Here is a 17,041-nt window from a genome sequence, read left to right on the forward strand (position 1 = left end):
CTGATTACTTTATTTTCCTTTTGTAACAAACCACAAACATGTCTCTAAAATGACAAATGCAAACTGGGAACAAGAGTTTCTTGCCATTCTTCTCTCAATATCATGGGATCAGCAGACTCCATCACCCTCCCCAGAATCACTGAAACCAAGGAAAGCGCTAGCGCCTGATCTGTAAGCTTGTCAGAGAACACTAGTTATTTCCCTTCTTTGCCAGACAGGCTCCTGCCACTCAAGCACCTAACACTACCCAGCCTGTGAAGGGTTGTTTAGATAGATAGATAGATAGATAGATAGATAGATAGATAGATAGATAGATAGATAGATAGATAGATAGATAGATAGATAGATAGATAGATAGATAGATAGATAGATAGATAGATAGATAGATAGATAGATAGATAGATAGATAGATAGATAGATAGATAGATAGATAGATAGATAGATAGATAGATAGATAGATAGATAGATATTTTATTAATCCCAAGGGGAAATTCACAAGTAGTTTTTATTTAGTAGCTACTAAAGGACTCCCTCATAAACCCAGTAATGAACACTGAATGATTAATTACACCTTAACATTCTTTTTAGAATTATTATCAGGAAATCCCTAGTAATTTTGGTTTTTAAGCTTTCAGGAGGTTACATGGCATTAACGTTGTCGTCTTTGACACCTTGGTTTTATTCCTTTAGAAAGATGTTTACTGAAGCCATGACTTTAAATTTTCATTTTAGTTTATTATTTTAATTCACTTGTCATGAAGTTGAAGCTCTTGATGGTTTCTTCAGTTAAGGATTATAAGAGAGTGCTTATAAATTAACTCAGTGTCATTTTCACCTGCTATATATGTTCATCATTAAGCAGAGGCTCTTAAAAAATGTGGAACAACAGAACGAAAAAAGTTGAACGAGTTAGAGGTTCTTATCCTCCCCAGTTCATTTGACTAATTTTCACAAAAAGTTTAAATATAGGCCAGGTGGAATTTCTGACAGAGCAAACAACCATCATTTTACAGAGCACCATGAAGTCAAACCCAGGATGATTAGCAATTAGGGAGACAAAAGACATTCACTTATATGTAACTTTTACAGGCAGTCTCGGTGACATGCTTGAAGTCACAAAGTGACTAAATGGAACTTGATGTGACAAGTCTGCAGTGCCTTGTAAATTAGACACATCAACAGTGAGGTAACAGGTGCAAGATGTGAAATACCTGGGTAAACTGCATGGCTATTAACCAAAATAATTAATTTCTAATTAAGAAACTGATGATGATCACTATACTGAATACAAGAGAAAAGCCAAGCAAAATGACACCTTTTATTGGCTAACTAGAAAGATTACAATATGCAAGCTTTCGAGGCAACTCAGGCCCCTTCTTCAGGCAAGATGTAATGCAGAAACTGAAGTTTCCTATGTTTATATACACAGTTAAGAAGAAGATGTCGCTGTCCATGTGTGCCAGTTTCTTCCACCGGGTCTTCAGTTCCATGTAGTAGCGGTACATTTCGGTGTCTTGTATATCTGTAGTACTAGGGTGCTGTACCGTGTTAGCCAATAAAAGGTGTCATTTTGCTTGGCTTTTCTCTACATTCATAATGGCTAACACGGTACAGCACCCTAGTACTACTGAATACAAGATGTAAAGAAACATGTCGCATTTCATTCTGAAATAACAGCAGATGATTTGATCAAAATTTTTCTATATTTATGTTATATTTTTTACAGATATCTGTGGTCTCTTCATTTGATAAATTATACAGTATAAGCCAAAGGTTTTCTACGAAGTAAATCAACAGGACAATCTTAATATTAATGTGCCAGTAAGATGAGAGCTTTTTGCTTGCTAAAACAGATTAACAAGCTTTTCATTAAACGAAGGAAATCCACTTAATAAACAAAAAGTATTGATAATATTAATTGTATTTCTCACTACATTGAGAAACACTCTTTCTCCACAATGAAATTCAACCAGCTTCCCAATTAATTACCAGGTTATGTTTTAGACAACCGTGAATATTTCACAATAAGAGGAAATCTAATTTTCTTAATGAACAACAGCAACAGGAAAAGGAAAACATTAGGTTATCCATTCACGTTTTCCACTGCAAAAATGTATAGTATTCCATCCAATTGTAAGATATTAATCTGTGCTTTTATTAACATCAGGTTTGTGTATGTTCTAATAATATAAACTGTTATTAACTTTGGCTAGCTAAGGGCATAATGGGAACAAAGAAGTTTGTCAAACAGGAGACTGTTCATTTCGTCAAGCTCACTTGATTATCTAATAGCTATGTTGTCCCCATTTCTCATCCAAATAAATTCTAAAAGGTTGTTAAGCTAAAGTACTTTTGGGGTCACCATAGTACACAAACAAGGGCATGAAGAGCAAAACTTCCCCACTGTAATTTGAGGGTTTTCTGGGATCTGTCAGACATTTGGGCCTTTATTAACAGTGATAGAGGTGCACCGTCTGGTGTTTCTCTGTGTCTCCAACCAGACTCTCATGCCATCTTCCTGTTTAATGCTATCTGTTGCTGGTTCATCCAATGCTGAGTTATAGGGAGTCACAGTCTATGAATATTACATTCAGACATTTGGCTAATATGGGTAATAACTCCCTGAAGATGATCACCGGTCATGGTGTGTCTACTTTGTTTGAGAGTTACTCCAAACACAATAATACATTCTTCTCAATTCTGTTTTTTTTGTACTATGGTTTTCCTCTTATATTCTAAACATATGTGTCTTTGGTTACATGACACTTCTAAATCACACAGTAAATGTGCTGTAAAACTGTGGTACTGTATAGGGTTGGTTTCTGTCCTGGACCCGGCTCCGCCTGTACAAGAGCCACCCTCTGCCACTCTAAATCGGACAAAGTAAATAGAGAATATGGTTGGATGGATGTTATCATTAAAGTAATAATTACACAGTTGTTTTTATCTGCAAAAAAAAACAAATCACCATAATCAAAAACAAATATTCTTAAAAATATATATTAGTGAGTGATAGTATGGTCCAGCAGCTTAAATTGCTGCTTGGGTTAGATTCTTGTCACTGTGTGTGTAGCGTATTTTACACATTCTCCTATTTTTAATTTAATTTTCTTTAATTAATTCCCCAAATTGTACTTGAAATGACACTTGGCATCCCCAGATTGATCAGATATTGCATATAGTGGCCTTGTGTTTGTTGGACTTGTGTCCATCCAAGACTTGGTACCGGTGTCTAACACAACTGGGTTAGCCTGCCGTTTCTTTCAAGTTTTTAAATTGAAAGACTAACGTGTTTTGATTAGTTTTCGTTTATTTATCTAACAGTCTCTGTCTCCACCTTGTGGCTATTTTGGTCATTACTATGTGCTCCAGTTTGAATGTATGGTGTATGTACAGTATTTCATAGACCCACAATCTGCTTTTTAACTGCTGTCTTCTGCATTTTTGCCAAGTGTCAGAAACCTGAAAGTACACTAAACCAGAGGGCTATCTTTACTGAGCCAGAAATCAGTTGCTTTGAATGCAAGACGATAGAGATCACACATGGAGAGGGTGAAATGACAGTTAATAAAACCCAGTTAACGCTGGGCTCATTCATGAGAAATTAATGTAAGTGCTCAAAATAATTAGATTAAATCTGAAGGGATGAGTTAACTCTGCATGTGCTTACTTTGAACAACACTCAGTATAAATTACTGTTAGGAATATGGCCACATGCATTTATTAGGGCTGCTGCCTCACATATATTGGAGCTCAGAGTCTGGGCTGGTCACTGTCTCTCTGTTTCGGTGAGTTATCCTACAGGTATGCTATTTTCTTCACACAGACGTAGAGGTAAAGTTAACAAATATGTATGTGACTGACCACCATATCCTCCACGGCTGCTTACTGTCTTATGCCTGATGCTGCCTGGATAGGCTCCGGCACCCACAACCCTTAATAATCAAGTGAAAAATTGAATGGCTAATTTTAGATAGATATAAGATTTATTATACACACCAGCATTCTTGTAAGAACTGCTTCACAGCTTTGAGGTCCAGGTTTTTGTAACTGCTTTGCTGCCCCTGCCATTGTTTTCTGTAGACTGTAGTAGTTTCTGATAGATCAGCATGTCAGGTTAACTGGTGACTCTGAATCCACCTAAAGTATGGAATGGACATTAGAAGATACATTCATATCTGTAATGTTCAGGATCAAAACACACCTTGTAAATATTTCCTTCAAACGTCATTGTAACCATTGATCCATTTTCATATTTAGGATAAGGACACAGGCAGCTTGTGCTAATGTCCTTGTGGCATTAAACACAAGGGGGTCCAGCTCTGGATGTGTATTGCATAATATAACAGTATTCTCTTAATACAACACAGGGATGCAAGTGCCGGAGTCTTTGGGCACAAGGCAGGAAACACTTCTGGACCGAATGCCTTTCCAGTACAATACTACAACTACTATTATATTATACTCACCGAATGCTAATAATATTGCAACTGTACAGTACAATAAAGTATTGCACAGTATACCTTCTCGTTAATTTAAGCAAAACAGTTTAATGCCTTACCTGTGTAACTTAAGACCACTGGAAACGTTGCATTTCCAAAAGCGGTGCTACCTTACGCGCGCCTTTACGTCACGTGTATGTCTTCCCGCCCCGCCCAATTATGTCTACGCCCCACCCTCTGGGCTTGGCCCCACTCGGCCACCGTCTCGCTCCGCCGTTGTGGTGGTTGTTCGTCCGGATATGGCTGATGTATTTTTAGTGATGCTGTACGAGAATTCGCCGGGGATTTCGATTCTCGTGGTGTCGCTCTGCTTTGTTATCACTGTCGCCGTGGTACTCAGCTGGTAATATTTCCATATTTTTCACGCATATCATTTATGTTTCTTTTTCATACCGTTTTTGAATGATAAAGGGGAAGTGGGTATACATGCTGAAAGAGTAACGGATACAAGACGCTGTAGAGTCCAGGGTGACCTCAGAAAAAGCATCTCAGGCTAGCTAAACTAAACTGCTCGAAGTTGACCCGTGTAGATCAACATTTCCCTTTCGGCAGAGAAATAAGCACCCTTCAGTGTTGGGACGTTTATGTTTATTAGCAAAAACTTGCTGACGTGAAACATTTGCACCTGTAATTTAAGTCTGAAAGTTTGGCAATGGCCACTTACTGTCATTTTTATTGTCGAACGCATTTAGTTCTTGTATTGTTTTGACTACTGTGTTGAAGTACCAGAAAAGATTAAATTGGTCCAGTAAAAGTGGCAAAGATCATGTTTTGATGAAGTTTTGTCTTTAATTCCAAACTTTCAGGGTATGTCAGAAAAGTAAAACACAAGCCTTTGTGCAATTCTGTGTCGGCGTTCAAAGTGTAAAACTAACGTATACTATAATTTAAAAAAGTTAGTGGGTCTAAAAAAGGAGATTTGGTTAATCTACACACTTGTTTGCGTTTCTCAGCGTGGAAGCAAATTACCTTCTTGAACGAATACTCCATCCATAAATGATAATTTTTATAATGTTATTTAGCCTGCGTTGTTTGTAGTAATGACCAAGAAAATCTTTTAATCTTATTTTTATATGGAGTACGGGGATACAAAGGTCTGGACATAATAGGTTTCTATGGGGACAAACTGAGCAAACATCAAACAATATTAAAACACCCATGAAAACAATGTCAGTGTGCTCCTGTCATATAATCCTTGTGTGATATCTAGTCGTATGCTTACAGCATCCCAATCACTTGCATTTAGCAAAAATGTTGTTAAATAAACGACTTTTGGAAAATTCTCTTATGAATAGATGGGGAATGTGGCAAGCATGGGCAAGCTTTTGAATTGAAAACATGTGGCTCATATGGTGGACTAATAATTTTAAAAATGTCCCATTTAACTTCCACCTGTTTTTGTCTGTCAATTAGGCAAATATACAAGTTATGGAGCAGTTGTTATAATAATAATAATAATATCAGGGAGGCAAGATATTAATCCAGAAGTGACTAAGTATGGTCCATGGATCTCCACTGAGATCAGCTTTTTCACTCTGCAACAAATCATTGAGTGGACTGTGAACTATCTTATCAAATCAGTGTGCGCTGCTGACTGAATTGGACTGAGCAGCTGCTTTCACTCAATATTGTATATGGGTGTATTATACTATATACAGTACATGTGAACAATTATCTTGTATTTCTTATGACCCTGTTCACTTTTGAAAGGTAGCATATATAAAATAGTTTATTTGCTCCAATGAATGTCCTGGTTCACTGTAGTTGTTTGTTTATGGATATGTGGAGTGTGCCTTGGATAGATTTCATACAAAATCTTGACATTATATCAGTTTAAAAATGTACACAAAGTTTTTTAAATCATCACATTAATGTGTATTGCTGTGTAGGCATTCTTTGACAGGCTCCACCTCCGAGGATGCGCAAGCAAGACCAGCACGTGGGCAAAACAAAACCTCCAAAGAAAGAGTTACTCACTTAGCCGCTAATACAGAAGCGATGCGAGCACATTGGCAAAATGGTATCCCCTTTACTTTTCCTCCTGCCGCTAATGCACAAGTGAGGCGAGCACATCGGCAAAACAAATCCTCCTAGGAGAGAAAAGCCCAGAGTAGTTCCTTTCAATCACCTGACATCTCTACATTTCAATTTTTTCTCTGATGATTTCAATAGTTTCTAGGACCCCAGGCTTTTTACAGCACAGGCTTACACAGCTGGTATGTAATATTTATCTTTCTAGCTCTCCACTTCTCTGGTGTGCTGTGACAAATCTCATCATCTTATTGTGATGAGTTATTCAGTAGGTCAAAATATTAGTACTGTGAGTTTAGATTACCTTCTAAAGAAAAGCTGTTTACACAGTAAATCTTCAAATGATACTTCACAATTTGAAAGTGTCCAGTTTGCTTGTTCTTTTACTGTTTAACTATAAAGTCGTGACAGCCCATAAAAGTAAATAATTTATGTGAAAATTAGGTGATGTGTGCTAAGCTACTTTGGATTTTGCTAGGGACAATCCGATTTTAAGCTACTGAAAATATTTATCCAAAAATAGAACAAATTGCACATTTAGCTGTGATTGAAACTTTTTAAACAGTGTGCCTTGTTCTGTAGAGCATGAGTGATTGATACACAACACATCACACAGGATTGTTAGGTGTGGATGGCATCTTTAGACAAGTGTACTTTTCTTTTCAGCTACAATCCACAAAGCATTCATCATAGCAAAAGCAAATGGACAAAAAAAAAGAGGTTAGGGGTCATTCTGGGACAAACTGAATCAAGGCAAAAGGTCATACTGTAGAATTTTCTTTAACTTAAAAGATAATGAGGACCCATAAGACTTTCTAGCTAAGGAAAGGACAAAGCACAGTGCTCACAGTTTTTTAACGTTTTTATTAATGTATTCATTAAAAAACATCATTTTCAGCTTTTTTTTGTGATAAACATACTTAAGAATCTCATAAGATATGCTTTCTAAAAAAGGAACTTTTGACACTTCATTGCTTCAGGCGCGCCCTTGGCTGAAACTGTAAGCCATTTGGGAAAGCACTTGTATTCAGAGATACACCATCATTTAACAAAGCAAGCCTATAATGCACATGAATGCATGCCATAGTTTTGGAAAAATTACTTCAACTACAGAAATGCCATTTTTTTATATCACAAGCTTCCATATGGAATTTGTGTGACAAATCAGACCTATGTTTGCACACACTGTACTCATTTCTTGTAAGCAGTAATTTCATAGAACAGCTGCACATTTCATGAATAAGGGCTTAGGAAGTTTCAGCTAGCAGTACTCTGATTTTCTTCTACGTCCCAGAGACATGCATGTTAACTTAAATTATGACTAAATTTGGGCTGGTGTGGGTGTTTGTGTTCTGGGACAGATTGGTATCCCATTCAGGGTTCAGCTCTGTGCAATCCTTTAATGATACGAAATAAATTCAGGTCACAGATTAGTTTACGGTGAAGTACAAACACTTAATTTCTAAAATATGATAATTATTGTTCTTTAAAATGTGTAATCCATTTCAGAGTAATTCAAATTTGAGGAGGACCAATCTTGGCACATTATTTTTTGCAGGTTTGGATTTGGAGTTCCGGTTATCTTGCAGAGTTCTGATGATGGAATGTCACACTTGCAAATTCCTGAAAGGAGAATGGTACAAGTAAAAAACCCTTTTGCACTGGAAATAAATAGCGCTGGTTCATCTGTTTCAGGTGAGTGTTTAACAGGCTGTGTGTTATATCGTTTGGTTTTACAACATGTCTGACATTTTTAAAACCATGAGAACTGGCTCAGAGTGCTTTGTAAATCATATCAATGACTGCATTTTTGTTTTATGGTGGAATTATCCTGTGCAGTTATTGTACACTTCAGCTACATTATTCCTCTTAGAAATGTATGTGCAATCTAATTATTTAGTTAATTTTACTTGTATTTAATTTTAATGTATGACAGTGTGATAATGCAACATATCAGGTTATTAGACTCATGCCACACATTGAGGATGTTTAACAACCAAGATGTATTCACTCATTTTAATTCCAATGAATGCACGTACAGTTTCAAAGATGTTCTTTGTAATTATTGCTTGTATATGGTTTATTACAATAGATACAATTGAGGGACCTGAAGTATTCTAAAGTAGTGTTATATATAATGTGTGTGTGTGTGTGTGTGTGTGTGTGCGTGTATGCATATGTGATTTTTTTCTTTGAACATTTCAACATTTTTGCTTCTTGTTCATTATGGATTTCCATTTAAAACCACTATGTCAGGAATTTTGCGATTACTGTTTCCCATTTTAAAGAATTTTTTTCAGCCTACGACTACAACCAGCATTGGGTAATTTAAAAAATATACAAAAATGATCATTTTTGGGTGGAGTATTTCTTTCAGCACTTACCATAATAGTAGAGAGAGTGTTGCTGTTGGTTCTTCAAAAAGATCTCTTTTAATAATCTTGCATTACTCACTTCTCCTTTGTAACTGTATTGTTAATTGTTTCAGTAATTCGTAATTATGTTTTATGTTATATTTGTATATGTTTTAGTGAAAATGACTGACCTGCTCAATTGCACTCTAATTATGTACATTATATTTGTTGTCATGAAGAACATTAGTAAAATGCGCTGCTTTATCTGACCTTTTGTGATTATGAAAAACGCATAAAATGGACTAGGACTGCTGGTAAACTGTATTGCCAACACTAAATATGTTCTATATAATAATAAAGAGATTTTTAGCAAACTTTAATTACCTTAAAATTAAACATTAAAGTAAAAATACAAATGATTAGAAGTCCAGCAGATAAAAAATGATTTGGGGTATACTGTCACAAGGCCTAGTAAGTATTATAATCTTCCTAAGCTTCCTCTTTAAGTTAATGGTTAAAAATCTCTGTGGCTATGGCCGTTGTTGCCTATTTTGTGATTTTATTTTATTACTTAGGAGGCGTCAGGCTTAATCCTAACTGTCTGGAGAACTGCCTTTTGTCTTGCTACTGGGGCTGCACAGTTCAAGGTTTCCAGAAGGCACTTCGGGATCATGAGCAAAAGTTCCGGATTAGTACACCTCACCAGTTCGAAGAGGCTGTACTTTCAGACTTCCAGCACAGTACCACTTTTTTGTATCCTCTATGTTATCTGGTATGGCATTATTTGAGGTTGATTGACAAAGTGCCCTATCTATAATTGATTATTTAGTTGATCAAGAACTCTTATACATGCTATAATCTATACAGCATAGATTTGTTTTTCAGTAACTGTGGCATGTTTTAAAATCTTTAATCATGCATTCCTAGTTTTAATATAAGTAGTACTTTAATAACATGACTTAAGGACACAGTTTCACTCCGCGCTGTTATGCTATACACAGCATAGAGAGAGAGGGGAAAAACAGGACACACAAATAACCTTTATTTCAGAGAGAACCTTCCCTAAGGCGTCTTGCAAGTTCAAAGTTACATTATAATTATTTACATATTGTCTGTGACAATAAATAATTGGATCCAGAAACAGTTGTCCAGAACGCATGAAATCAAGCATGGCCAGGTATGGAAATCATTAGGTTTGTATGTTTATGTTCACAACCAACACGCAAGGGACACTCATCTGGCTTATCATAAAGAAGCTTTAACTGTAGAGTATATCATCATTATTAGCGCATGATACTTATACTGTTGCTACAGCGTACAGTATGTTTATCAGTTATGTAAATAATTGAGTAAGCTGAGTGTAAATTAAAGACCAAGGGCCTCATGTATACCACAGTGCGTAGAATTCACACTAAAATATGGTGCACAAACAAAAGTAGAAATGTATGTATGCATCAAAAAACCCAGATGCATAAATCTGTGTGTATGGCAAGTTCCACGCACTTCCCCATTACAAATCCCAATGAACATGAAATTTAACGCATGTGCACGCACCTACAGCCCCACCCTGACTCCTTCCAGAATTTTGCATATTTTAATATGCAAATCAATATAAATATCACCTTCCATTCAGTGTTTGGTTAAAAAACAATGGAAAAAGCACATGAAAAAGAAGAATTTCAGTCAATGTGAAGTGGAGACATGGAAAAAAGTACTATTTATTGGCTTACACAGTGGTATAAGCAACAAAAGCGTGGCAGAGATACTCAAAAGTTCAAGTTCAAAAAGTTGCACAGTGCTCAAAAGAAAAAAAGAAGTGGTCAGATATCACAGTTGATGTGAAAAGGTGAGTCACAGCCCACCATCTGTTTGTTCTGTTTCAGACAAGATTACAAAAGCTGACCCCCATGCGATGCATATGTGCTGCTGTGTCGAGAACGTCTTTAGACGCTGGCTACATACACACACACACCTCTGCCTCGGAAACCCCTGGAAATCCATCTGGCTATGCATTGGCACACTGTTCAGGAGTCACAAAATGCAATAGTGGATGCTGTAAGAGATGTGGCCAATGAACTAAGGAATATAAGGGCTGTACTATGTGATGTTGATCACAAATTAAAATGAGTTGGTTAAAAAATAAATGCTGCCTCTGTTCACCTGCTTTTACATTCTGCTAGTTACATTCAAACGAAGTTGTAATGCTGTCTGATCTGGCTGATGATTTGGTGGCTCAGGGTCATGTTCATCATAGCGCAACTGTTCAGAAACATGCTTGCACACTGCGACAGACTTTGTGTACCATAAAGCAGCACATTAATACTATATTTACATAAGCAAATTCATTCTCTGAAGGTGCTTTTATAAGGTAGCAATGGCACCCATTATCACAACGGACCGATTCTCTTATTTTGAGGTGACTCACAATGCTTAAAAGGACTGCTTACCTTTTGTTGCACTAGTTGGAAAAAGCACTTGTGACTGTGCAGATCTGCCGTTTTTATAGGTTCTCCAGCTATATATGATGTAATGACAGCTCATTCTTTTAGTGACTCATCCCTGGCTGATGTAACTTGTCCAGTGCTGTTGCAATAGCATGTACATGATAGATACTTTATTCATCCCAAGGGGAAATTCACATACTCCAGCAGCCGCATACTGATACTGTATAAAAAACAATATTAAATTAAAGAGTAATTAAAATGCAGGTAAAAACGGACAATAACTTTGAATAATGTTAACGTTTAATACCCCCCCCCCCCCCCCCCCACCCAAGGGGTGGAATTGAAGAGTCGCATAGTTTGGGGGAGGAACGATCTCCTCAGTCTGTCAGCGGCGCAGGACAGTAACATCAGTCTGTCGCTGAAGCTGCTCCTCTGTCTGGAGATGATACTGTTCAGTGGATGCAGTGGATTCTCCATAATTGATAGGAGCCTGCTGAGCACCCATCGCTCTGCCACAGATGTCAAACTGTCCAGCTCCATGCCTACAATAGAGCCTGCCTTCCTCACCAGTTTGTCCAGGTGTGAGGCGTCCTTCTTCTTAATCCTGCCTCCCCAGCACACCACCACGTAGAAAAGGGCACTCACCCCAACTGTCTGATAGAACATCTGCAGAATCTTATTGCAGATGTTGAAGGACGCCAGTCTTCTAAGGAAGTATAGCCGGTTATATTATATATAAGTTATATTATAACATGCAGTGGACCACTCCGATTACATTTGGAAAACCGGACGTTGCTGCGAATTGCACTTTTATGTTTTCCAGTTCAACCACAGTGGAAGGTAAATCTTATCTATCTGGATGATAAGTGATAATACCGTCCTATACAGCTGGCATGGTGCAACTCCGTGAAATACCCGATCGTCATCAAGTTCACGTTGAAAACCTCCTGTGGCTAAAAACCTGAGAGTGGACAGAACTTGCAAAGGAACAGGTAGTGCACAATCTGTCAAAGTCTGCCTTTGTAAATCCTGTTCAGCACACAGCTCCAAGAGAATATCTCTTGGAAATTGAAATCAACTTAGAAGCCAGTCATCATCATCTGTAAATACGTGCTCTCTTTTAATTCTTCCATTTGCGATGTCTTCTAACAATGCTAAAGCATCCATGGTAGTTGGAATAGTTTAGCCATTCCATGCACCATTATATTGTTATGGAATGATTGGAATCAAGTGAATTAAATTTGTAAACAATATGCAATTAATTTAGGTAAAACCCACATCATAGATGTGAATCTAAAAAAGAAAAGCAGACCACAGAACAGCAGCACTGCTTTGACGATGGGTGCTGCCAGTTTGCAAAGCCGAGCAAGATATTGTGTATACGATACCCCCGACCCTGCCATGAAAATGTGTGTGGCTTTACGCCAAGTTTAATTTTTATACATCTCGAAGTGAGCTTAGAAAACCTAGTACGCAACATTTTTGTGCATGCGCACCATTTATAAATGAGGCCCCAAGTGTCTAGCCAGATTGCTGCAAGTACTGGCTGCCTAGATTTGAAAGTGGAACAGTGTTGTTAACCGTGAGTACAGGAAGGATTTCATAGGCTCAGAGGTTCCTCAACCCTGGAGTCCTAAAGGACAATTTGATAGACATGTTCAGTTTCTGTTATATTGCTTTCCACCATTTGCATAAATGTGTCAAAATTCATGCCTCACTAGGCAATATTTTGAAAAATGTGCTGAACACATGCAGAAATGGGGCTCTATTTACAGTGTCTGTTAAAACATCTGCATTTGACCAACTGTTAATCAGCAGAGTCTGGACTAGTCCATGGCTCAGGCAGACTGTACTGCCACTCATTCCTGAGGATTCTTTGCTCTTGAAATGTCTCATAATCTTTTGTTTTTACAAGTTTACTCCCTTTGCTTTACTATGGAAGCTGGTGCTTGCATAGTACCTTAAATCTTTTGCAAGTGTTTTCATTTGAATAGGTTTCACATATGGCCTGAGGACAATGAAGGAATAATCGTTTTTTTCTGATCGTTAGTCAGTCTGTTTCCACTGTATCATAGACATGAATAATATCACTATTATACGTACAAATCCAATGCAATTACTTGCTTTTGAAGGAAGAATCTGACTGGAGAGAATTTATGGCCTGTCCATCTTCAAGTTACCCTTATTTCTTTCTACCACAAATTAGAGCTATACAGCAAAATTCACTTGATTTGTATGATACCATAAATTATAATCTCCCTTAAAATGTAATCAGTTCATACTAATTTGTGCATTTCTGACTCTCCGGATGGTGTAATCACATACTGATTACTTAATTTTGGGACTTTATTTATTTAAAAAAAACTTTCAACAAATTTGGGGTTACGCAATCACAATATGTGAAGATGCATAAAAACATAACAGTTAAACTAAGCCATCGAAGGTGTACCTATTAAAGTGTCTTTGAAGTATGCCTAGGCACGTAGAATATACATAACTTTTTTTATTTCGGGAAAAAAAAAAACATGTTCAAATGACATCATGTTCAAATGGCATAGCGTTTTTAAATAGTGACATTTTCATGTATGAATGTGTGTGTGCCAGCACAAGAGAGGCAGAGACAGATTCAGTCTCATTCAAGTGGTTACTGGAATATAAAATAAACACTTTCTCAAAGGTATAGCGAAACAAGTGTGCTTTTATTCAAAAATGAAAATGAATAACAAAAAATTAAAGTGACAACAAGATACCAAGCAGACATGATTCACCAGTGTTTGTGTGTCTGCTTACACCCCTTCAGTGATATCTTTTACAGGTAGCAAAACTTTACACTGGCTGTTACAGACTGAAATCAGAGGCTTCTTCTTTTTTGGCCGCATACACCATCAGCATGACACTGAGTGATTTTAAACACTAGCGTGGCGAATTGCTCACATACTAAAGTGACTTTAGCTGCAGGTGGAAGTCTCATTTTACTTATGGTGCTAAGCGGAGTTGCATTGTAGTGCAGCAGTCTGTTAGCTAGCGAAAGTGCTATGAAGAAGCTGTCTGTTATGGTTCTGCCTTTATATAGCGGTCATGAGACATCGTATCTTTGATTGCTAGTACAACAAATAGTTCTGAGCAGGCATCAATCACAGTACCAACTGTGGTCATCGATGCTCTTGTGAAAAGAATGGAGATAAAGGGCATCAGAGAGGGAGAAGCAAGTTCGTTGTACCACATGAACATCACTGAGAGAATAAAACTGAATAATTAAAAAAAAAAAAAAAAGCACTAACTTTTACAATTAGCCAAAATTTACAGCGGGTGTTACAGCTTCAAATTAAATGTGTGTTTTTATTATATTATAGTAATAATAATAATAATAATTAATAGCCAACCCGCGGCGTAGCATACACCGCATAATTATGTATTGATGGGTGAACACTTCCTGAAAGACACAGTTGTCCAAATGGGGTGGGTTTGAGGATACGACTGTAGGTGAATGAAAAGGGCTGGACGGCACGGGGGGAGAGGGTAAGGACGCCCCCTCCGCCCTGGCGCCCCCCCCCCCATTCTAGTCTGCTGATTTCTTAGTCATCGTTCAGTACGCAGTGCCTGCTCATGTGCCCGCCCCCAACTCCTCACCTGAGTCGCTTTCGTCTGTGTACAGTCCACATGCACTTGTGAGTCGCATTGACGTTTCAGTGTTCTTTGCGGTTCCAGCTGCTTTTCTATATATAATCCACCAAGTCACCCGACCATGGTAGTAGCAACGGGGGGTGTGTACAAAGGGCAGGGACTTAATCAGTTCAAGCGTATGACCCACACGTCCTGGGAATCCCTCGCCACTTGTCCCTCTAAGAAGTTGGACGCCGACCGCTCGGGGGTCACATAGCTATTTAGCAGGAGGGAGTTTCGTTCATTATCGGAATTAACCAGACAAATCACTCCACCAACTAAGAACGGCCATGCACCACCACTCACAGAATGGAGAAAGCTATCAATCTGTCAATCCTCTCCGTGTCCGGGCCGGGTGAGGTTTCCTGTGTTGAGTCAAATGACGCGAAAGGCTGCACACCTGGTGGTGTCCTTCCGTCAATTCCTTTAAGTTTCAGCTTTGCAACCATACTCCCCCCGGAACCCAAAGACTTTGGTTACCCGGTCGGCTGCCCGGCGGGTCATGGGAATAATGCCGCCGGATCGCCAGTTGTCATCGTTTATGGTTGGTACTACGACGGTATGTGATCGTCTTCGAACCTCCGACTTTCGTTCTTGATTAATGAAAACATTCTTGGCAAATGCTTTCGCTCTCGCTCAAATTGTTGGTGGGCAGGGCTCCGTCTTGCGTGCGTCTTGCTTGCCATGGACTTAGTGAATTCTTAGAGTTGGTGGGCATGGCTCTGTGAGTTGTCGGCGGGCGTGGCTCTGTGAGTTGTCGTTGTATCCCATGGTCTTAGCGTTGGTGGGCGGGTCTCTGTGAGTTGGTGGGCGTGGCTATGTCGTGTGTATCCCATGGTTGTCTTGCTTGCCTTTCAGCTTAGTGAATTATATATATAGATAATAGCAGCTCACTACTCAAAACACGGAACACTGGGATTCGAACCTGCAACCTTTCGGTTATAAGGCAGCAGTTCATACCTCTGCACCATCCAGGAATAAGTCTAAGCTTTCTGTCGATTTGACATTTGAGTTTGGGTTTGTAACTCATTGACAGCAACATGTAAATCAAATTTTTTTTTTTTTACTTTGGTTATATCTATATCTATACATATTAATAAAAGGCAAAGCCCTCACTGACTGACTGACTGACTGATTGACTGACTGACTGACTTACTCACTCATCACTAATTCTCGAACTTCCCGTGTAGGTGGAAGGCTGAAATTTGGCAGGCTCATTCCTTACAGCTTACTTACAAAAGTTAGGCAGGTTTCATTTCGAAATTCTACCCGTAATGGTCATAACTGGAACATATTTTTTGTCCATATACTGTAATGGAGGAGGCGGAGTCACGTATCGCGTCATCACGCCTCCTACGTAATGACGTGAACTAAAAACAAGGAAGAGATTTACAGCACGAGTCAAACGCGGGAACGAAGGTAAATGACATTAATTTTTGACTGTCTTTTAATACTGTGTAAGCATACATATTAACACGTGCAATTAAACGTGTGCATTTACGGGGTGATTTCTCAGGCTTAAAAGCTCGCCTTTTACTAAAAAGGTAAATGCAAAACTATTTTCAATCAGTTTAATGAAACGCTCCCGTTAAGGATTGCAATAACATATTCGCGAGATAAAAGAACGAAGTAGGGGGAAATGAAGGAAGAGCCGCAAAAATGCGAAGAGCAAAAAATTCATTAAACAATTGAGAAGGGAGCGAGTGAAGCATACAAGCATGTTCATAAGGGAAACAAAGCACGGTGTAAAACGTAAGTTTAAATTAAGTTTATAGAAACGCTCCCGCTGCAGATTGCAATAACATATTCGCGAGATAAAAGTTTAATGAGATGACACGAGGTATAAACGAACCACACGCCGTGGCGCAACGTTAGGGGCAATAGTTTCAACCATTCTATGATCTGCTTCTCGCAACTGAAAGACGGCACATGGCGGATGTTAGCCGACTTGCTGACGGCAACGTTAGGGGCTTCAACTCTGGCGCTGACGATAGAGATTCGATTCACGAGAGGGGATGCAGTGAGTGTGTATGCCTGATGAGCCCAG

At 38.4% G+C, this 17,041-nt stretch overlaps 1 protein-coding gene across 1 annotated transcript in view; it reads left to right on the forward strand.

The window, feature by feature from the left end:
• Nucleotides 1-4,708: 4,708 nt before the first annotated feature.
• Nucleotides 4,709-17,041, forward strand: part of LOC114666709 (cell growth regulator with RING finger domain protein 1-like) — a 24,670-nt gene continuing 12,337 nt past the window's right edge. The window contains exons 1-3 of the mRNA XM_028821672.2: nt 4,709-4,845; nt 8,092-8,228; nt 9,463-9,640. Of these exons, the coding sequence (XP_028677505.1) occupies nt 4,742-4,845; nt 8,092-8,228; nt 9,463-9,640 (419 nt within the window). The 5' untranslated portion in view covers nt 4,709-4,741. The remainder of the gene's footprint in view (nt 4,846-8,091; nt 8,229-9,462; nt 9,641-17,041) is intronic.

Source organism: Erpetoichthys calabaricus, chromosome 16 (genome assembly GCF_900747795.2).
Source record: "Erpetoichthys calabaricus chromosome 16, fErpCal1.3, whole genome shotgun sequence".
Lineage (NCBI taxonomy): Eukaryota > Metazoa > Chordata > Cladistia > Polypteriformes > Polypteridae > Erpetoichthys > Erpetoichthys calabaricus.